Source organism: Fundulus heteroclitus, chromosome 21 (assembly GCF_011125445.2).
Source record: "Fundulus heteroclitus isolate FHET01 chromosome 21, MU-UCD_Fhet_4.1, whole genome shotgun sequence".
In the NCBI taxonomy this organism is placed as follows: domain Eukaryota; kingdom Metazoa; phylum Chordata; class Actinopteri; order Cyprinodontiformes; family Fundulidae; genus Fundulus; species Fundulus heteroclitus.
The window spans coordinates 23,481,185-23,502,682 of record NC_046381.1 but is presented as its reverse complement, the minus strand read 5'-3'; the positions used below and the strand labels follow the sequence as shown (position 1 = coordinate 23,502,682).

The 21,498-nt window shown below is 41.6% G+C and overlaps 1 protein-coding gene across 2 annotated transcripts; it reads left to right on the top strand.

The window, feature by feature from the left end:
• Positions 1–259: 259 nt before the first annotated feature.
• Positions 260–21,474, top strand: plppr5b (phospholipid phosphatase related 5b). Of its 2 annotated transcripts, none has more exons than XM_036125426.1 (4): positions 260–449; positions 1,014–1,190; positions 20,114–20,248; positions 20,609–21,474. In XM_036125426.1, the coding sequence occupies exons 1-4, from the start codon at positions 435–437 to the stop codon at positions 20,813–20,815; spliced, it is 534 nt and encodes a 177-aa protein (XP_035981319.1). In that variant the 5' UTR covers positions 260–434; the 3' UTR covers positions 20,816–21,474. The 2 variants fall into 2 exon arrangements, with proteins under 2 accessions (XP_035981319.1, XP_035981320.1); XM_036125427.1 differs by lacking the exon at positions 260–449 and adding an exon at positions 577–708.
• The last annotated feature ends 24 nt before the right edge of the window (positions 21,475–21,498 follow it).

Sequence of the window (21,498 nt, the reverse complement as noted above, 5' to 3'; positions counted from 1 at the left end):
ATACCAAACATCTTTATTTTTCTATTTGCCCTTTTGAGACTTCCCTGCATAAACAAAAAATTCTGGATAGTAGTGTGTCAGGGTTCAGTTCTGCACCCTGGACAGTTCCGACGCCTTCCTTGCTCCAGCCAGCCCTGACACCACTCTGCCTAATCACCTACACCTGTCTGCTAGTAATCATCCTGGACTGTTTCCACCTGCAAGCCTCCCTATATAAACTCCCTCAGTCAGTTCCACACTGCCGGTCCGTCTTCAAAAATACGATGCCCTCAGTCTTCACCTTCGTGTGTTCCTCGTCCCTGCCCCTGCCTTACGTCTGCCAAGCCTCAGCCGCACACAGAGCCGCTTTAAACGTGGCTCTGTGTGCGGCTGAATTCGGGTTCAACTCCACAAAACCCTGACATAGTGTTTTTGGACCTCCTTTTGCCTTTTTAATGAGCTTCAAACAGGTTGTTTTCTTCAAAGAACAAAACCATTTTTCGTTGTATCAGGTTGAAAGTATTGTTAGTGTCTGTGTCTTGTGGCTGAATTTCTGGGTCCTCTGAGTGATTCATGACATGTTAGGTTTAATGACCCTTTAATATGTTAAAAAGAAATTAAAAGGAAATTAGGGGAACCTAGCAGTTTAAATAAATATCCTTTATAGTGTATCCTTATGTTTATTTATATGACCTTAAACTGCTAAATGATGATCTCACCACTCTAAAGGTCTTAAATTTAGATTTCTTCTCCTTTTGTAGGTGAACATAGTTTAACAGCATCTATTTGTTTGTTATAACTCGTGAACCCTTCAGCACCAAATCACCAGGGCAAATTCATAAATCACTTTTCTGATCTATTTCTCTTGTCCTTTTTGTATTTCCTTCCCCTTTGCTGTCTTTTATATTTTTTCCCCTTTTCTCTCTTTAGTTTGGGCAACAATTTTAAATCAATAAAGATGTAATTCTTTTGGTGGTGCATAGATAAACTGAAAAGGTCTATTTTCTAATCCAGGCATGTCTTTCTCCCGGTAGATGTATGTGACTTGCACTGTGCATGCCAAGGGGAGTCGCTTGGCCAAGCCTGTCATGTCTCTGGGGTTCATGTGTCTTGCCTTCCTCACTGGTCTGAATCGTGTTGCTGAATACCGCAACCACTGGTCAGATGTCATCGCGGGCTTCATCATCGGCATGGCCATCGCCACATTCCTGGTGAGAATTACACACTATATGACAGGGTGGGGAAATTTAGGAGAAATAAAGAATCGACATAGCATCAGTTTGCCAGTTTAAATGTCACTTTATTTTAGGAATATTGTGTGGAACAGCAGTTCCACACAGAGACATTTGTGGTGAGTTGCTGTCTTCCTTAAATCCCTGCACATAAGAAACTCACCCAGGACTATTCCAGTTTATTCCTGAGAGATTTAAGGATTTAAGGGTTTTCAAAGTAAGGGGGTGCCCAACACCAGAACAGGGCCTGACTTGGTTAATTAGAGGACAAGAATACATGCTCTGAGTGGATAGACATACAGGTAGGCTTTTTGTCAATCTGGTCCTCATAGAGAATAAAAGCCTAAAATTTACAGATGTGCACCACCGATATTAGATTAAGTCAGCATTTATAGTGCTGTAAAAATGGATTTCCCTCTTTTTTTTTTAAGTATTTAATTTTAGTAAAGGGAGGTATCAATTCCTAATATCTTCCATAACTTTATCTTTGATATCAGACTATTTACAGATAGTATGAGTGAATTAAAAATGTTTTTAAAAGATGATTAAATTAAATTCATAAATACTTAAATGTTGTTCAAACTCATATAATCCAAGATTCTTCAAAGAGTGGTAGATGCGGATGACTGTGGGCAGGAAGGATCTCCTGTAGTGGTCAGTATTATAGTGGCTCTGAAAAATGTATGTATATGTTACTGCAACACCTTGTCTTATCTAACAAGATGAAGTAGGCTAGAAGATATGAAAGAGCAAAACGTCATGGTCTGAAGGGTTACCAAGCAATTTCCGTGGCTATAGGACTCAAGAGAACCACAGCAAGAATCATTATCCACAAATGCAGAAGGCAAGGTAAGCTACATTTGTTTGTATAGCAAAGAACGCAAAGTGCTTTACATGATTAAAACATTGGAAAATAAAAACAGAATAAAAGCAAGAAAAAAAACAGTTAAAATAAAATGTAGGAAAATTTTAACAAAATAAAAGATAGGAAGATGGAAACTAAAAGCAAATATGAATGATTTTAAAAACAGTTGGACCACAAACTTATAGTAATAATGTTTGCAGTTTGAGTAGAACAGTCAAATGCAATCCTAAACAAATGGGTTTTTAATCTTGATTTAAAAGAACCCAGGCTTTCAGCATTTTTTGTCATAATGAGGACACTGGTGAGCATGAACGAGAGACGATGAGTAATGAGGAAGGGAGGAGCTGACTCACGGAGGTTGTTGCTTGGCTTTCTCCAGGGCGGGTGGTACTCAGGGTTCCAGGGGACGGCAGGTGATGTTGGTCCGAGTGGGTCCTCGTTTGGTTTGAGCACCGCTGGAGGGTGGACAGGCAGGTGAGCTCAGGCAGGAGACCAGAAGCGGCCAGGGAACCGCCGGATTTCCTCATTCCTTTAGAATACAGCTTCGAGGCACTCGGGTCAGGGTCCAGATAACTAGGAAGAAGACAGAGAGGTAAGGTTTTGTCAAGGAAATAACTGAGAAGTTCAGCTGGAGTAGGTCTAGCCCTTCTCCTGGTTTCAGCTCCTTAAGTAGGTCTCCTAATTAGAAGAGATGCAGAACACCTGCCCATCACACCCTGCAGAAAGAAAGAGAGAGACCAACATAACCTGCACCTAGAACCTTGAGTATGACACTTTTACAGTTTTCTGGAAGTTTGTTCCAGATAAGTGGAGTATAGGAACTAAATGCTGCTTCTCCATGTTTGGTTCGTGTTCTAGGTATGCAGAGAAGGCTGGAGCCAGAGGACCTGAGTGGTCTGGAGGGTTGATACGCTGATAACAAGTCTGTGATGTATTTAGGTGCTAAGCCATTCAGGGATTTATAGACTAACAGGAGTATTTTAAAGTCTGTTCTCTGAGATACAGGGAGCCAGATACAGGGAGCCATATATCAATACATCCCAGTTCTTACAAAGTTTTGTAAGAACTGGGATGTTTTTCCACGAGTCCTTTTCCGCTCTGTTAGTAGTGTCTAGTTTCAGATTTAGAAGTATATTAAAATCACCAGCACGTAAGCATATACCACTCGCTTCTGCAACTATGAGATTAAATTCCTCTTTAAAAAAATGGATGCTACTTCCAGGGGGAGCTTAAATGTTACATAAAGTGACTTCTTCCTCCTCCAGTTTCCCCTTTAAGATCACAAATCTACCCTGTTTATCTTTACGCTCTGCAATAAGATAAAAATTAATGCTGTTGGATATAAAAATGGCTACTTCTCTTTTTTACCAGATCTATGGGGAGCAAAATATGTATTTTTAAAAACCATTTTCTTAAATTTTTCATATGTCTTTTGTCAAATGCTTGTATGCTCAAATTTCAATTTTGAAATAATCTCACTCCTTTTGATGGGATTCTTTATACTATTCTTATTTAGTGACTGCATTCACTCTGCACAATACTGACATGTTTACCAGCTCCTGCGTGACTTCACTTCTAGCCCTCAAACATGACAGAACTTGTCATAACAAGAAAACAGGTCTTCAAATTAAGAGTGTTTTTCATTTCCTCTTGATGTTAAGGGAAAATGCAACAATGTGGGGCCCCTCCTTATTCGCCAAATATAACAAGCAAGCTGAAAAGGTACAAATAAAAGTCACCTGCAAAGCGTTAACCTACAGATCCAACGATTGTAATGTGAGGCAATCATACTTATTTTTCTTCTAAGGAATAAATACAGGATTATTCATCCAGAGGGATGTCCTCTCTTTTATGGTCACTGGAACACTTTCAGTTTCTCCCGTGCACTCTCTCAAATATCAGGTGCTTTGCCTACACATCGCGGTCTCACCATATTCATTGGCAGTAGATTGTTGATCTTCTCCACCATGATGGCTTTAGGCTTCGGTGTCTCTGTAGATCCACCGCAGCCTCCTCCGCGCTGTTTTATATGACCATGCCTGAATCAAAGTGCACCCGGATTTTTGTCAGCGGGGTCATGATGATCATGATAAAAAATAAGCGCTTGTCTTATATGTATATGGGTTTCTTCCCAGCAGCGCAGAGGATTTGCTCTTTGATGTTAAATTTCAGGAAGCGCACCACCATTGAATGCAGAGGTGCACCCGCAGGAGACTGCACATCCAACGCTCTGTGGGCTCTCTCCAACCCGAGATTCTTCTCACTGCACAGGTCCACGCTTTCCCAAAGCACAGTTACGATCAGGTTTTGCACATACCTCAGCGTAAAGGTCCCCTCAACACCCTCTGGATGCCATATATTCATATGTTATTCCGGGTGAGCGTCCCTCCAAGTCTGTAATCTTCTCCTGGAGCAACTTTTGATCATTCAGTAGCTGGACAATAGCATCCTATTCTTCAATGTCCTATTTCTCTTTCCCCGCCATATTTCTCTCCATTTCTCGAAGGCGCTTACCCACTTCCTCAATCCTGGTGGTGATGGCGCTGACTTGTTGGTTTATTTCGCTTGTGAGCTCGCCCAGTTGGTCTTTCATATCCTCCTTCAGGTTTGTCCTCACTTGCAGTAACTCCTTCATTTCTGATTTTAGGTCCCGCATACCATCCGCCACTACCTCACTCACCACCTTTCTGAGTGAGCTTAGTGTAGCAGGGGAAGCCTCGTCCTCCATTTTCTAGTCCTCTTGTCCTAAGCGTGTTCCACATGCTTTATTCTTGTCATATTTCTGAGCTCCAAGATGGGACTGCCCAGTCTTGTCTTTATCCCCACTCATTATCCTTGAGTAAAGTAGCTTTTAACGTGTAAGAAACTTGAATTTTGGGGAGCTTTTTATCTATCGATACAGGACCACTGGTCTATGCTGCCATAGTACTCGCCATATGCCCTTGATCTGTGACTGTTTAGCCCCAGTAAAACTTTCTGTGTTATCTAAAATTTTAGCTTCATCTAAACCTTCAACTTGTATGTTAGACCCAATCCCAACTAAGTTATTTAAGAAAGCATTCCCTTTGATTAATGCCACAATTTTAGTAAATGTATATGTACCACAGGCTTTTAAAAGTAGCTGTTATTAAACCTTTACTTAACTTTTACCCTGTCTTGATCAAAATGATTTAATAAATTGCAGACATATCCAATCTTTTCTTATCCAAAATCTTTAGAAAGTAGTTGCTAATCAAGCACATTTACGTAATAATGACCTATTTGAAGAGTTTCAGTCGGGCTTCAGAGCTCATCATAGCACTGAAACAACTCTGGTGAAGATCACTAATGATAATATCATGTCCTCAGATAGTCGACTTGTGTCTGTACTTGTCCTGTTAGATCTCAGTGTTGCATTTGATACAGTTGATCACAATATTCTCCTAGAAAGACTTGGACATACTGTAGGGATTAAAGTAAAAGAATTGGTTCTTTAGAGTGGCTTGGGTTACCCTCTCTGTAGTTATGTGGCTATAGGCTTAGGCTACTGGAGGACATCAGGGTATATTTTTCTCAAAAGTAGAATGGGATTCAGATAATTCCTGTTAAGGGGGAGTTTTCCTGTCCACTGTCACTTAATGCTTGCTCATTATGAGAGATTGCTGCTAAGCCATGGACAATGTAGACGACTGTCTCTGTGGCTCTATGTGTCATGATCTCAGCACTGGTGCTGGTCTGATTCCTCACTCAACACACCTGCTCAGCTCCGACCCGTTTACATCATCACTCATCCAATCCATCTGCTCCTGTCAGCATATAACCAGCCTTCAGACCAGACATCAGTGCCAGATTATTTCGAGCGTTTAAGACTATTTCTAGCGTTATTTTCCTGACTTACTGATTGCCTGATTCCTGACTTCTCGACATCTGAGCCTGCCTGATCTCTGCCTGACCTGACTGCCTGTCTTTTCTGCCTGATCCCTGACTGATCTGACTGCCTGTGTATTGTAACGGACCTGCTGCCGGACACCTGGCCCTGCCTGACCCGTTCTGATCATAAGCCAGCCCGTTACCGAACCTGGAACTGTGTCCCGACCCCATCTTGCATTTCCCACTGGCTCTTCATCGGACTTCTGATCACCTGGCTCTGACCCTGGACCTCATCCCCGACTACGGATTCTGGTTTGCCCTCCTGTTCTTCCTGCCTGCCATTGCCTTCACGGTTCTGACCCTCTGCCTGCCCCTTGACCATCGTACATCTGCAAGAGCCCCACTCTGGGACTTCCTGATCAGTGCTAGCAACATTAGCACAACTGCCAGCCGGCTCGAACCGACGCTCGTGGTTTCCCCCAGACTGAGGAGTGAGAGAAGAGGTTCCTGCCATAGACACTGATGCAACCTGCAGCCGTTTAGTTTTAAATAAACTGTTTAAATTTTTTACACATTTTGTCTGGTTTGAATTCTGGGTCTTCATATTCAGTTCGTAACACTACGCTCGTTCAAGAGGAGTGAATTATGTTTGTCAAGACTTGATGCAATCTACTAGGTTTCCTTAGATAGGAATCTTTGACCAATCTGTATAATTTGATTGAATTTGACTTTGTAAAGTCCCTTGAGATGACATGTATCATGAATTGGCGCTATATATATAAAATTTAATTGATCTTTTCATTATCAGGCTTCTCTCCTGTGAAACCAACCCCTGTCTACTTTTAAGACTAGGCTTCAAACTATCTTTTTTGATAAAGCTTACAATTAGAGTGGATTAGGTTACCCTGCGCTATCTTTTTAGTTATGCTGTTGTAGCCTTAGGCTGCTGGAGGACATCAGGGTCTATTTTTCTCACACTTCTGAGTTCTCCTACTGTTTGTTGTTATGTCAACTTTAAACATTTTGGTCTCTATGTATTTTCTCTTCATAGTAGGTAATAATAATAATAATAATAATAATAATAATAATAATAATAATAATAATAATCATCATCATCATCATTGTCATCATCATCATTGTCATTGTAACATACATTGTTATAATAATGTTCTCAGCCCGGTGAGCAAATCTTCTTCTTCTTTATTGTTAACGTTGAAGTGTCCCACAATACTTAAACAGTTATAATCAACACATATCACAAATGGGTCATTAAAATAATTTAAAAAGTTAGAATTGGACTTAGGAGGCCTGTAAACATTCAAAAACATAGTTTGTACAGGGCTCTTTACCTGGAGTGCGAAACAAATTTTCCCAGAAACAATTTTTAGACTTTTGTGAATCACTAAACAATATTGCCACTTCTCCACCTTTCCTTTGCTTTTTGCTCTCACAAAGAAAATTGTAGTTTGGAAAACATGGAACAGAGCAGAAACTTCCAAAAGTGTCTCACCTACCACAATTACTCCAAGAGAACATTAAAAACTCATCCAAGAGGTCAGAGAAGAGCACAGACCTCGGAGGCAATGATTCAACACTAAGAAAGAAAGGCTGAGCAAACATGGTCACATTGAGAGAGTGCCCAGGCCAGATCCACTGCTCACTCAGAAGGACAGACATACCTGTCTCATATTTACCAAAAAACATTTTGACCACAGTGGAACTTTTATGAATAGTGTGTCCCCTGTTACATCTGTTGAAAACTAATGAATCATTTCAAAAAATTTTTAATTATTCCTACATTCAAACGTGGTGGTGGTTGTGGCTATTAGAGTTATTATAATAACCCCTTATTGTCCTAGAAAGAAACCAACACAAAACACACGTTACTTTTCTGCAGTGAAGGGCAGAAGAGCCAAACAGAGAATAGCACTCTCTGAACGTCTGGGCTCATCTCCCCGGGGGCTTCTCTGTCTTTCTGCCTTTATTATTGGACTTCAAAAAAGGAACAGCAGTGGTCAGGAGTTTACAACATACAAAAAGGGGTGCAGGTATATTGCTAGTAATGATCAATCAGTTGCAACCTGCACAGCTGGATAAGGCACACCATTTCCTTATCTAGCAGAACAATCCACACTGTTTGAAGTTAAAAAAGCAGAACATTCCTGCAAGCCAGCTTTTGAAACAGACCAAAGGCCTGTAACTTTATTACAAATAAAATGATGATATTTACATTTCTCTAACAGTGGTGTCAATGTCCTGGGCTGCTTTGATGCATTTGGAGCTATACGACTTTAATGGAACCAAGAAGAAAATCCTGAAAAAGCATATCTCCAGTTTGGGACCTTAATATGGGGCCAAAATAGTAGCTTTAACATTTGCAAATGTGTGTGTAGAGTTGTGTGTCTGTATCTCGATTTGTGTGTGTGCAGTGGGATTTGAAAATGTGTAAATAAATCTGTAAATGTGTGAGAAGATTTGTGTGTCTGTACAACAATCTGCAAATGTGTAAAACTACTTGTGTGTAATCCGTTTTGCAAATGTGTAAAAAATCCACAAATCTGTATTCAGATCTGCAAATGTGTACAGAGATTTGCAAATGTGTAGATCAATCTGTAAGCACACACAGAGACACTTGTGTCTAAAGTATTTTAGCTTCAGGACCCAGAAATACAGACAAATCATTGGTTACAAGTCAAGCAGTTTTTCGGTTGGCTCTCTTTACACATGTGATTTTTGCAACTCTTCTGCCGCGTGAGATGCACAAATGCGTAAAATGTTTTGTATGTGTATATTCAAGATTTGTAATCCTGAGCACAGCCTCACAGGCTGCCCTGAGCGCAGGCTCACAGGCTCCTAGGCTGCCCTGAGCGCAGGCTCACAGGCTCACAGGCTGCCTCTTCTGGCTGTGGGAGGTCACGTGACTTTAAAGGATTGTACAAAAGCGTGTTGATTCCAGGCGGCTGACAAGGCAACTTGTTATAACTATATAACTTTCTCCCTTTAACGGCAAAAGTTTCTTGTTTTAATGAGAGGCTTATCTTGTTAAAACAAGATAATTTTCTCCTCATAACAACGCAACATAAGCCGGCATCAGTTTGAGGGATATTTGAGTGTCATGGAGAAGAGGAGAGACGAAGGGAGATTATTTGCTCTGAGGAGTGACAAGGTAAGTCGTGCATATAAAGCAAGTCTTCTACTTGAAATTTGATCAATTTGGCAGTTATTATTTATAGTTAACTATGCTCTAGATACATTTGCATCACTGTAGCACAGTTTCTAGCTCTGTTTACATGGCGAAAACAGGTTTGTGTTGCCTTTGTACTCTCCGTTTACACACTACAAGGTTTAACTGTTGCTTAGGGAGACTTTCAGCTACAGCTGTGGGTTTATTTACTACAGTTTACAGCCGAAACATTACATCGCCAGACGCTGTTTTCTTCTTCTGGGCAATTTGACGTGGAGCTTCAGAAATCACAGCACTATTAGACTTAGACTTAGACAACTTTATTTGTCATTTTGTATGCACAGAGTGCGTACAGAACGAAATTTCGTTGCATACAGCTTGTAAATTGCAGTAAAATAAATTACAGTATAAGGTGCAGCAGTAAAACAATTAAATGTAGACAATGCAGGAGAAGTCATAGTGTACAGATGAGTATTTGTAAAACCATTTGTATGTGCAGAATTGATTGTGCAAAGGGCATTTGTGCAAGAATACAGCTTGTAAATTACAGTAGATTTAAAATACAGTATAAGGTGCAGCAGTGATTTAAAAGTAAAACAATTGAAATGTAAACAATGCAGGAGAAAGTCACAGTGTACAGGTGAGTATTTTTAAAAAACATTTGTATGTACATAAATTAACGCTGGAGATAGGCACCAGCACCCCGCGACCCCATGAGGGATAAAGCGGATCAGAAAATGGATGGATTTGTATGTACATAATTTGATTGTGCAAAGGGCATTTGTGCAAGAATGCATTTAAAAACTAAGAGTTCGGCAGCATTTGTAATGCTAGATGGAGATGCAATGATGCAAAATGTGCAAATATGCGAATGTTGTGGTTTATGGGTTATAGATCAGCAGTTCAACAGTCTGATGGCAGCAGGGAAAAATCTTTTGCAGAACCTGGTGGACCTGCAGCGGATGCTGCAGAACCTCTTCCCAGAGGGCAGCAGGGAGAACATTCCATGGTGGGGGTGTGTGGGGTCTCTGATGATGTTACGGGCTCGGGACACACAGCGCTGAGATGAAATGTATTTAATGGAGGGAAGAGGAGCCCCGATGATCCATTCTGCTGTCCTCACCACTCTCCTCACGTTCTTCCAGTCGGAGGCACTGCAGCCTCCACACCACACAGAGAGACAGCTGGTCAGAATGCTCTCTATGGTGCTTCTGTAGAAGGTCGTGAGGATGGGGGGGGGGGCAGGTGGGCTCTCCTCATCCTCCTCAGGAAGTACAAGCGCTTCTCTGCCCTCTTCACCAGTGACGTGGTGTTCACAGACCAGCTGAGGTTGTCCGTGATGTGCACCCCCAGGAACTTGGTGCTGCTGGTTCTTCCTGAAGTCGACGATGATCTCCTTCGTCTTCTCCACGTTCAGGATCAGGCTGTTTTCTCTGCACCAGCCCACCAGCTGCTCCACCTCCTCTCTGTAGTCCTGGTCATTATCGTCTCTGATCAGGCCCACCACCGTTGTGTCGTCAGCAAACTTCACGATGTGATTGGTGGTGAACCTGGGGACGCAGTCATGTGTCCGTGCTGAGGGTGTTGACATCAGAAGTGCTCTGTCCGACCCAGATTGACTGAAGTCTGTTGGTGAGGAAGTCTAGCAGCCAGTTGCGAAGGGGTGTGCTAAAGCTCAGATGTTCTAGTTTTCCCACCAGGTGCTGTGGGATGATGGTGTTAAACGCTGAACTGAAGTCCAGGAACAGCATCCATACATGCGTTTTCTTCTCCTCCAGGTGTGCCAGGCTCAGGTGAAGAGCAGAGGAGATAGCGTCCTCAATGGAGCGGTTCCGTCGGTAGGCAAACTGGAACTGGTTAAATGTTGAGGGGAGACTGGAGACGATGTGTTCCTTTACCAATTCAATTCAATTTTATTTATATAGTGCTAATTCATGAAACATGTCATCTTGAGGCACTTTACAAAGTCAAATCAATCATATTACACAGATTGGTCAAAAATTTACTATATAAGGGAACCAGTTGATTGTTTCATAGTCCCGACAAGCAGCATTCACTCCTGGAGAAGCGTAGAGCCACAGGGAGGGTCATCTGCATTGTACATGGCTTTGCTGCAATCCCTCATAATGAGCAAGCATGAAGCGACAGCGGAAAGAAAAACTCCCCATTAGCGGGAAGGAAAAACCTCCAGCAGAACCGGGCTCAGTATGAACGGTCATCTGCCTCGACCGACAGGGGGTTACAGAAGACAGAGCAGAGACACAAGATAACAGACTAACAAGCACAGAAGCACACATTGATCCAGTAATCTGTTCTACATTAGATGGTAATAGCCGGTGATCTGTCTTCTCTGGATGATGTCACAGTTAACAGAACGTCAGACCAGGTGTACCTACTATGAAGAAAAAAGAGAGAACAAAAAGTTAAAAGCTGAAATAACAACAGTCATTTCAATGTAATGCAATGCAAATCTGGAGAACAGTAGACTGAAGAACAATAGAAATCAGTAGAGTGAGAAAAATAGGCCCCGATGTCCTCCAGTAGCCTAAGCCTATAGCAGCATAACTATAGAGGTAGCTCAGGGTAACATGAGCCACTCTAACTATAAGCTTTGTCAAAAAGGAAAGTTTTAAGATTAGTCATAAAAGTAGACAGGGTGTCTGCCTCACGGACCAAAACTGGCAGTTGGTTCCACAGGAGAGGAGCCTGAGAGCTAAAGAATGGAGCTTGATTATTAAGGGCTTTATACATTAGAAGAAGAATTTTAAATTCTATTCTTGACTTAACAGGAAGCCAGTGAAGGGAAGCTAAAATTGAAGAAATATGATCCCGCTTGTTGATTTTCATCAGAACTCTTGCTGCAGCATTTTGGATCAACTGAAGACTTTGAACTGCATTTTGTGGACTTCCTGATAGTAAAGAATTACAATAGTCCAGCTGTCATGGTTTAGTTTTGATTCGGCTTTTGTTTACCATTAGTTTTCAGTTTTTCCGCCTTGTTTAAGTTTTAGTTATGATTTGACTTTATTTATTGTTTTTAGTTTCTCCCTCCCCTACAGTGTGCCCTTAAGGCATGTGCCTTCTGTTTATTTTGTTTAAGCTCGGCCTTAGTTTTGAGTTATTTAGAATTCCTCAGTTTAGAATTATTTAGAGGGTTCTTGTTTTCTTAGAGCTCTTTAGTTTCTATTTTGTTTTTTCCAGCTCTGTTTAGTATTCTAGATCTGCCTTTAGTTTCCGGGTTTGCTTTAGTATTGTTGTTTTTTACCCTAGTCTAGCTTTGTTTTGTGTTACTTTAGCTTTAGCTATCTAGTTTTTACATTAATTTACCAGTTCGGGCCCTAGTTTCTTTGTTTTAATTTTCAAGTATTGCATTAGTTTTATAGTTTTTCTTTAGTGTATTTTTCCTTTCCTAGTTTTTATTTTCTAGTTTTTGCTTCGGTTTTTCTTTTTGTGTTATCCCCGTCCTAGTTTTCTGGTTTTGCTTTATAGTTTAGTTCATGCCTTTGTTTTCTAGTTCTTGGTTAGATCCTTATTTTGTCTAGCGCTCTTTAGGCCCAGCGCTCTTTAGTTTCCAGCGCTCTTTAGGCTTCTTATCCCTGGTTTTGAGCTTTACGCTCCTTTACTTTGTCTGGTTCATGCTACCTTAGTTTTTGTTTTGGCCTCTTAGTTTCTTAGTCTCCTGGCATGTTAGAACGCCCTCTGTCTCCTAGTGTTTAGACTTCTTGGTTCCATGGCGTGTTAGAACGCCTTGTGTCTTAGGTTTCTTGATTCTCCGGTGTGTTAGGACGCCCTCTGTCTCCTGGTGTATTAGATTTCTTGGTTCCCGGCGTATTAGGACGCCCTCTGTTCCCTGGCGTGTTAGGATGCCCTTTGTTCCCTGGTGTTTAGATTTCTTGTTTCCCGGCGTGGTAGAACGCCCTTAATTGTTGTTCCCTGGCATATTAGGACACTTTCTGTTCTTGTTCCTGGTGTTTTAGATGTTCCTGTTTCCCTCTCGCCCCAGCGTTTCTATACGCTAGTTGTGCTCCAGCATTTCTGTACGTTGTTGAGCCTTAGCGTGTCGTACGCCTGTTCTTCCCTCTGGCGTTGTCGTACGCCTGTTCCTTCCATCTGCCGTTGTCGTACGCCTGTTCCTTCCCTCTGGCGTTGTCGTACGCCTGTTCCTTCCCTCTGCCGTTGTCGTACGCCTGTTCCTTCCCTCTGGCGTTGTCGTACGCCTGTTCCTTCCATCTGCCGTTGTCGTACGCCTGTTCCTTCGCTCTGGCGTTATCATACGCCTGTTCTGCTTGTTTGCTCTGTGGCGTTAGTCGCCTATCTTGTCTGTTTTGGCCTCTGGCGATGTTTGCTCGTTATTTCACCCTTGTTTACCTGCCAGTGTCTGTTAGAAACCAGTGTAACCCACTTCAAGGTATGTACACGTCACAGACTAGGTTCGTAGGAGCTGAGAGATAGGGCAATAACCAAACACACAGGTTGTTGTAGTTATTGTATATTTTAGTTGCCAAAAAGAACACTGCAACATATAATACAACAAACAATAACAATGTAACCTGTGGGCCCGTTAACTAAGAAAATGTGTCTTGAAGAAGATGAGGTTCCTTTTGTTCCTTCCTGAGAGCGGTTGCTCTCAGTTCAATAAATGTCAGTCGTAAAAGTCGGGGGAAAATAGTCAAAAGTCAAGGGGGGTTTATCCAAGTGCACTTTTCGAGGTAGACGCTAGGTGGTGTCAGTCAAAGTGACTGGCATGATCATACCACAGACAGATTGGTGGTCCGCCGTACGGTGTTGTGGAGGCTCTGGATTCAAGCTGGGAGGCTCGCCATCAATGGTTCACAGAATCAGCCTTCCTGGACACGAGGGCTGGAATCTTCCATTTTCTCACACTCATCAAAAAAAGACCTGACCAAGGGATGGAGTTGTGTTTACCCACTAACTTCCTCCTTCCGTGCTCATCCACGCTCTTTTCCTCTCTTTTCTTATCACACGTGGGTGAAAGAGCGGCTCCGTGAATCAACTAATGGAGTTAAGCTAGATGCACTGTTCTAAGCATTGCACTTCCTGTGTTATCCAAATAAACTTCCGGTTTTCAAAATAAGACCCAGTATCAATAAAAGTACGTAGAAAACAACAAAAATACTACTTGAACCCTAACTGGTGGGTTACACACTGTTTAGTCCACTTTCATTTTCCTCTTTGTTTTGGTTCGCCCTGATCGGGTAGTTTTTTGTTTGACTTCAGCCCGCCATCCGTACCACCCTCCACCCACCCTGGTTTGATCAGTTTGGTTTGACTCTTCTGCTGTGCTCTGATTTCCCTTGCCGTGCTGAAGAACCTGTTGTTGTGCTCCGGTCTTCCCTGCCGTGCTGAAGAAACTGTGGCTGTGCTCTGGTTCATGCTCTGCCGTGCTGTGAGACCTGTTGATGTGTTCTGGCTCGCAAGAGACCCTCTCCGGACCATCAGCACCTGCCATCATCTTCACCCCTCTTCCCGTGCAGTCTTGTCTCTCTGGTCTCATCATCTAACAACCATCTCTTTCAATAAACTCACAAAGATTCCTACCTCTGTGTGTAGTGTGTTCGGGTCATCAGAACAAAACATGACACCAGCCTTGAAGTAACAAATGCATGGACTAGTTTTTCAGCGTCACCCCTAGACAGAATGTTTCTAATTTTGCCGATATTCCTGAGGTGAAAAAAAGGAAACTCTGGAAACCTGTTTAATATGGGATTCAAATGACATGTCTTGGTCGAAAAAAACACCAAGATTTTTTACTTTATTACCAGAGGCCAAGTTAATGCCATCCAAATTAAGCGATTGATTAAGAAGTTTATTTTTTGAGGACTCTGGTCCAAAGATTACAACTTCTGTCTTGTCAGAATTTAAGTGCAGGAAATTTAAAGTCATTCAGCTTTTGATGTCATCAAGACATGACTGCAGTCGAAGTAATTGGTTGGATTCATCAGGATTTATGGATAAATATAGCTGTTTCCAGCTATATTAATTTCCACTGTTATGCTGTCATCAGCATAACAGTGGAAATTAATCCCATGCTGTCTGATAATTTTGCCAATCGGAAGCATATATATTAGTAAAGAGAATCGGTCCAAGGACTGAACCCTGTGGTACTCCACAAGTGACCCTAGAGCTTGAAGAAGATTTATTATTAACATGAACAAACTGAAATCTGTCCAGTCTTTCAAAGCACTTCATCATAATGGGAGTCAGTGCAACAGGTCACTTGAGGTTTCTTTGGCACCGGAATGATGGAGGCAGACTCAAAGCATGCTGGCACTGTGGCTTGTTCCAGCGAGGTGTTAAAAATGTCTGTGAGGACACCAGCCAGCTGACCTGCACACTCCTTGAGCACCCGCCCAGGTATGTTGTCGGGACCTGGGACCTTCCGCGGGTTGACTCTCCTCAAAGTCTTCCACATGTTGGCAGTGTCAAGGTGGAAGACCTCCTCTTCCTGATAGGGAACAGATTTCACTGCTGGAGTGCTGTTTAGTGCCTCAAACCTCCCAAAGAAGTTATTTAATTCAATTCAATTCAATTTTATTTATATAGCGCCAAATCATGAAACATGTCATCTCAAGGCACTTTACAAAGTCAAGTTCAATCATATTATACAGATTGGGTCAGATTATACAGATTGGTCAAAAATGTCCTATATAAGGAAACCAGTTGATTGCATCAAAGTCCCGACAAGCAGCATTCACTCCTGGGGAAGCGTAGAGCCACAGGAAGAGTCATCTGCATTGTACATGGCTTTGCTGCAATCCCTCATACTGAGCAAGCATGAAGCGACAGTGGGAAGAAAAACCACCCATTAACGGGAAGGTAGTAGCGGGTGAGCCGTCTTCTCTGGATGATGTCACAGTTAACAGAACGCCAGACCAGGTGTACCTACTATGAAGAAAAAGAGAGAGAGCAAAAAGTTAAAAGCTGAAATGACGACAGTCATTTCAATGTAATACAATGCAAAACTGGAGAACAGTAGACTGAAGAACAGTAGAAATCAGTAGAGTGAGAAAATTAGACCCTGATGTCCTCCAGCAGCCTAGGCCTATCACAGCACAACTATAGAGATAGCTCAGGGCACTCTAACTATAAGCTTTGTCAAAAAGGAAACTTTCAACATTAGTCTTAAAAATAGATAGGGTGTCTGCCTCACGGACCAAAACTGGGAGTTGGTTCCACAGGAGAGGAGCCTGATAGCTAAAGGATCTGCCTCCCATTCGACTTTTAGAGACTCTAGGAACTTACCTGACTCCGCCAGATAGATTTGCTCCGCATATCCATCTGGAAACCTTCCGTTGAAGTAATTTTGGGAAGGGGCGAAAATACTGGTTAGCTGATTGGCCTATGTTGGTGATAGACGGGCCAAATGAACCAATCAGATTCGTCGTCGCTCGTAACAGAGCGACGACGAAAACACAACCACAAGCCAAGCTACTCTTGCTGCTGCAGGTAAAGGCTCGTTAGCTCAGCAAAGAAATACTCTGTAATTCCGATAAAACTTGCTCGATAGCCACGCTAACGCTAGTTTCATCGGCTGAAGCCGCCATGTTGTTTAGACTGAACTGACGCGCTTCCCGTTGCGTCACACCTCAACCCGCCTCAAAGCCAACGCTGATTGGACGTTCGTTTGGTGAACGGCTCCAAATTTTCTTCAACGGAGAGTAGCCAGACTGATCTGCGAGTGAAACCTTGAAAGCTCGCGAGATCAGGATGGTCTCACCAGGCTATCTAGGAACCACCAGCAGACCTGCAGTCTGAGAGCGAAGTGCTCTGTTAGGAACATACGGGGTAATCAGAGCTCTGATATATGATGGAGCTTGATTATTAAGGGCTTTATACGTTAGAAGGAGAATTTTAAATTCTATTCTTGATTTAACAGGAAGCCAATGAAGGGAAGCTAAAATTGGAGACATATGATCCCTCTTGTTGATTTTCATCAGAACTCTTGCCGCAGCATTTTGAATCAGCTGAAGACTTCGAACTGCATTTTGTGGACTTCCTGATAGTAAAGAATTACAATAGTCCAGCCTTGAAGTAACAAATGCATGGACTAGTTTTTCAGCATCACTCCTGGACAGAATGTTTCTAATTTTGGCGATATTCCAGAGGTGAAAAAAGGAAACTCTGGAAACCTGTTTAATATGGGATTTAAATGACATGTCTTGGTCGAAAACAACACCTTCTGGATTATTTTCACTAGTGCACTCTCACAAACACCCACAGGTGCTGGGTTCCAGGTATTAAGTGATCACTTATATACAGGAAGCCCGTAATTGATTAATTAATCAATTTTTTTATTTATTTTCTTTCACTTTCTTTTCTCAGGTATCACTTTACACGTCAGCTTAAATAATAATACATATGATTTAGCAATGGTATCAAGGTGTTACTCTAGTCTATTGTATCTGTTACACTGTCTGTTGGTTGTGCTGTTCTTTTTACATCTCTCTTTCCAGGTGATGAAGCAGACGGAAGACGTTTTATCATTCTTTACCTTTTATCTCTGCTTTCTTTCACCTCTTTTCTTTCTTTTTTTTCTCTTCTTGTTCTTCCTTTACTCTCCTGCTTTCCCATTGTAGTGTCCATATAATTTGAAATTCTCCCTGCAGGAATCACAATAAAACTATTTACATGCATAAATCAAGCGGAGCACTATGGCGAAAGCTGTTTGCTCCACTTGTGAAAGCAAAATCTGTCGAGTTCTATTTGGCATTAAGGCATCAATTCTTATTTTCACATTGCTAGACAGGACACTGGGGAGAAAAACAAACAAAAAAAACAAACAGGAAACTTTTGCCGTTAAAGGGAGAGAGTTATATAGTTATAACAAGTTGCATTGTCAGCCGTCTGGAAGCAACACGCTTTGGTAAAATCCTTGAAAGTTACGTGACCTCCCACAGCCGGAAGAGGCAGCCTGTGAGCCTGTGAGCCTGTGAGCCTGCGCTCAGGGCAGCCTGTGAGCCTGTGCTCGGGGTTACAAATCTTGACTATACACATACAAATCCTTTTACCTATTTGTGCATCTCACGCGGCAGAAGTGTAGCAAAAATCACGTGTAAAGAGAGCCAACCCAAAAACTGCTTGACTTGTAACCAATGATTTGTCTGTATTTCTGGGTCTTGAAGCGAAAATACTTCAGACACAAGTGTCTCTGTGTGTGCTTACAGATTGATCTACACATTTGCAAATCTCAGTACACATTTGCAGATCTGAATACAGATTTGTGGATTTTTACACATTTGCAAATCTCAGTGCACATTTGCAGATCTGAATACAGATTTGTGGATTTTTTTTTACACATTTGCAAAATGGATTACACTCAAGTAGTTTTACACATTTGCAGATTGTTGTACAGACACACAAATCTCCTCACACATTTGCAAATGTTAAAGCTACTATTTTGGCCCCATACCTTAAGCTCAAGTTTACTTGGTTTGTGCTGCAGGGCAATGATCCGAACCACACCATCAGGTCCACCTAGAAGGTTTTCAGGTTAAGATGATGTGACCTTAAATAGGCAATTAATGCTTGATAACCAGGGACGGAGGTACCTTGGCCGTTTTTCCCAGTCTCGATCTTGGTCTTGTCCTCGAAATGTGATGCCTTGGTCTTGGCTTGGCGTCGTATTGTCGACCTCAAAGAATTTGGTCGAGGCCAGTTTTAGACCCTGTACATTTTTCAAATACTAATTCCCTTTGCTCTTCACCGCAAATGAGCATTACAAAAAAAAACTAACTGAAAGAAGGTGTCACCCCAGATTCATAGTGACTCCCATGCGTCCCCACGCTGTGCCTAAACAAGGATTAGGGTTAATAAACATAGCCCACAAAACCAACAATTAATTCTCCGTTAATTGGACTAATTAAAATTGCAGCGTGCATTTGATTGTAGAGCAGTCAACTGGATCCTCTCTTCCAGCGCTCCCAATGCAGGGGATACAAAAACCATCTCTCAGCTCTCCAACTTAGAAAGTTGGATTTATCTCACCAGCCTGACATAGTTTCATGCTATCTGCTTCCCACATGAGTTACATGTTTTGGTATGCATTTGTAAAGCTGTAAGGCACTGGGAGCATTCAGCTTTAAGGTTATGTTGTTCTGAGCTCTGTAGAATCCATGAGGACCCATGAGAACAACTCTGACTCCCTGGGGACCTAAACAGACACTCATTGCTGAGCCTGCATTCATTGGGGGTATTTTTAAAGAATAGAGAAAAAATTAAGAAATAAAAATGTAAGGGGTTGTTCACAATTTTCAGCCTATTTAGCCCTATTTCAGAGAGCAGCCTAATCCCCATGTTCTGTGGAGCTGCTTTGGCCAGTTTTTACAGCTGCTGTTCCGGACACAGGGGGAGCCAGAAGGTCAGAGCTCAGGTCAGATTCACATCGATAAGTTAGGATTTTTCTAAAGTCCGATATATGAAATCTTTAACATAATGTCAGCTGCAAGAAACACATCTAGGTCTTGTACTGACAATATTTTTTTCTCTTTACCTTGCCATTATCATAAAATAAAGACCTCTGCTTCAACAAAGACCAAAAGTACTCAGGGGTAAACAGTTGCTCAAAGCAAAACTAATCTATATATGGTTTTGGAATATTAACAGCTTCAGTCTAAAAAAATGTTACAAATATGTTTTATAACAATTCAGTTTTAGAAACCTATAAGACATGCTAAATTAAATGCTTAGGGGTTTAAATCTGTACAATGAGCGAGACATCTGCAGGAACATTTTAAAAACATGCACGTCTGCTCAGTCAAGTGGGATTTGGACATTTTTAGTTGGAACCTCATGGCCACTTTTTACATAATACTGGGGGAGCTACATCCATCACAGCAACAACACCCTGAAGAGACAGTCAGCACACATCAGACTGTGTAACCTCAGTACATGGGTTATGCTCAAAAATATCTGCTTATCTTATTATGTTCCAAATATCTGTGCTGTGTGTTTTTATAAATCATTCCATCATCATTGTTTTCGTAGGTGGTGTGTGTTGTCCACAACTTCAAAGGCAAATTACTACTGAATGAGGAGTCTCCTGCTGAGCAGCAGCCTAACACAGCCATTCTAAACATGGGCCAAGTGGAGGGATCTCTGGAGAAGTACATTGCATCACAGGTTGGTTTTTTGCTTGCGCGCACACACACACACACACACACACACACATACATACATACATACACACACACACACACATACATACATACATACATACATACATACATACATACATACATACATACATACATACATACATACATACATACATACATACATACATACATACATATATATATATATATATATATATATATATATATATATATATATATATATATATATATACAGGAGATTGTAAAAGGAGATATGATTGGACATTTTAAATATTAAAATCAAATTATTTGCAGTGATTATTTGTCATTTGGGGTACATGTGGACATTTTTTGTTGATACCTCACATGCATGTTGCTGCTGCAGGAAACAGATGATGAAGATGAGGAATCTTGCTATATTAAGAAGTGCCTCCAAGCTTTCCTGCGCTGGCTGCAGGGTCTCAACTGGTTTCAGCATCTCAGAAACCAAAGGCAAACAAGCTATGAAGTGGTTTGGATAATGAACTCTGACAACTCTCTGGAGATAACTGCACACCTTTCTTTCCTACCTCTTCTTTCTGTCTGTGTTTGATTGTGCCGCCTGGCATGTGGAGTAGGTCGGGTGCTACATTAGGAGTAGGTCGGTTGCTACATTTTTTATAGATAAAAATTTGTAAATGAAGTCAATCTGTGTGTAATTTATTCTTAGTTTAAACCCTGGTGTTCTCTTTATGGCCTCAGAGGTTTATTAGAGAACATCAGTAAACACACAGCATCATGGAGACCAAGGAACACATTAGAGAGGTTGTGGAGACAGGCTGAGCATAGACAGCATTAATCAGAGAAGCAGCCACAAGGCCTGGTGTAACTTTGGAGGAGCTGGAGAGATCCACACCTCAAGTGGGAGAGTCTGTTAACAGGACAACTATTAAGTGGGAACTCCGTAACACAATCATCCTGAAAGAGTGGTAGGAGGGAAGCTGTACGTCCTGTTTACAGTTTGCAGCAAGCATGTGTAAGAAGTTGCTTTGCTCCTACCTGCTTTTTGTGATCCTGTCATTTTGTTTTGGTTTAGTTATATGGTGATCACTGTTCTGATCGCACTCTAGTGTGAAACGCCTGAGTCCAAAACAAATGTCAACAGCTGACAATTCCCAAAGCAAAACCTACATTGACCTTTTTAATTTGCTTTGCAGACTTGGGGCCTCATCTTCAAAAGGTTTAGCATGTATTAAAACATGTACAAACGAATTACCTTGTGCAAAGTTTTTTATG

Coding starts and splice junctions, on each gene's coding strand:
- plppr5b (XM_036125426.1), top strand. Junction 1,191..20,113: donor TGGCCATCGCCACATTCCTG/GTGAGAATTACA, acceptor TTGTTTTCGTAG/GTGGTGTGTGTTGTCCACAA. Junction 20,249..20,608: donor AGAAGTACATTGCATCACAG/GTTGGTTTTTTG, acceptor TTGCTGCTGCAG/GAAACAGATGATGAAGATGA.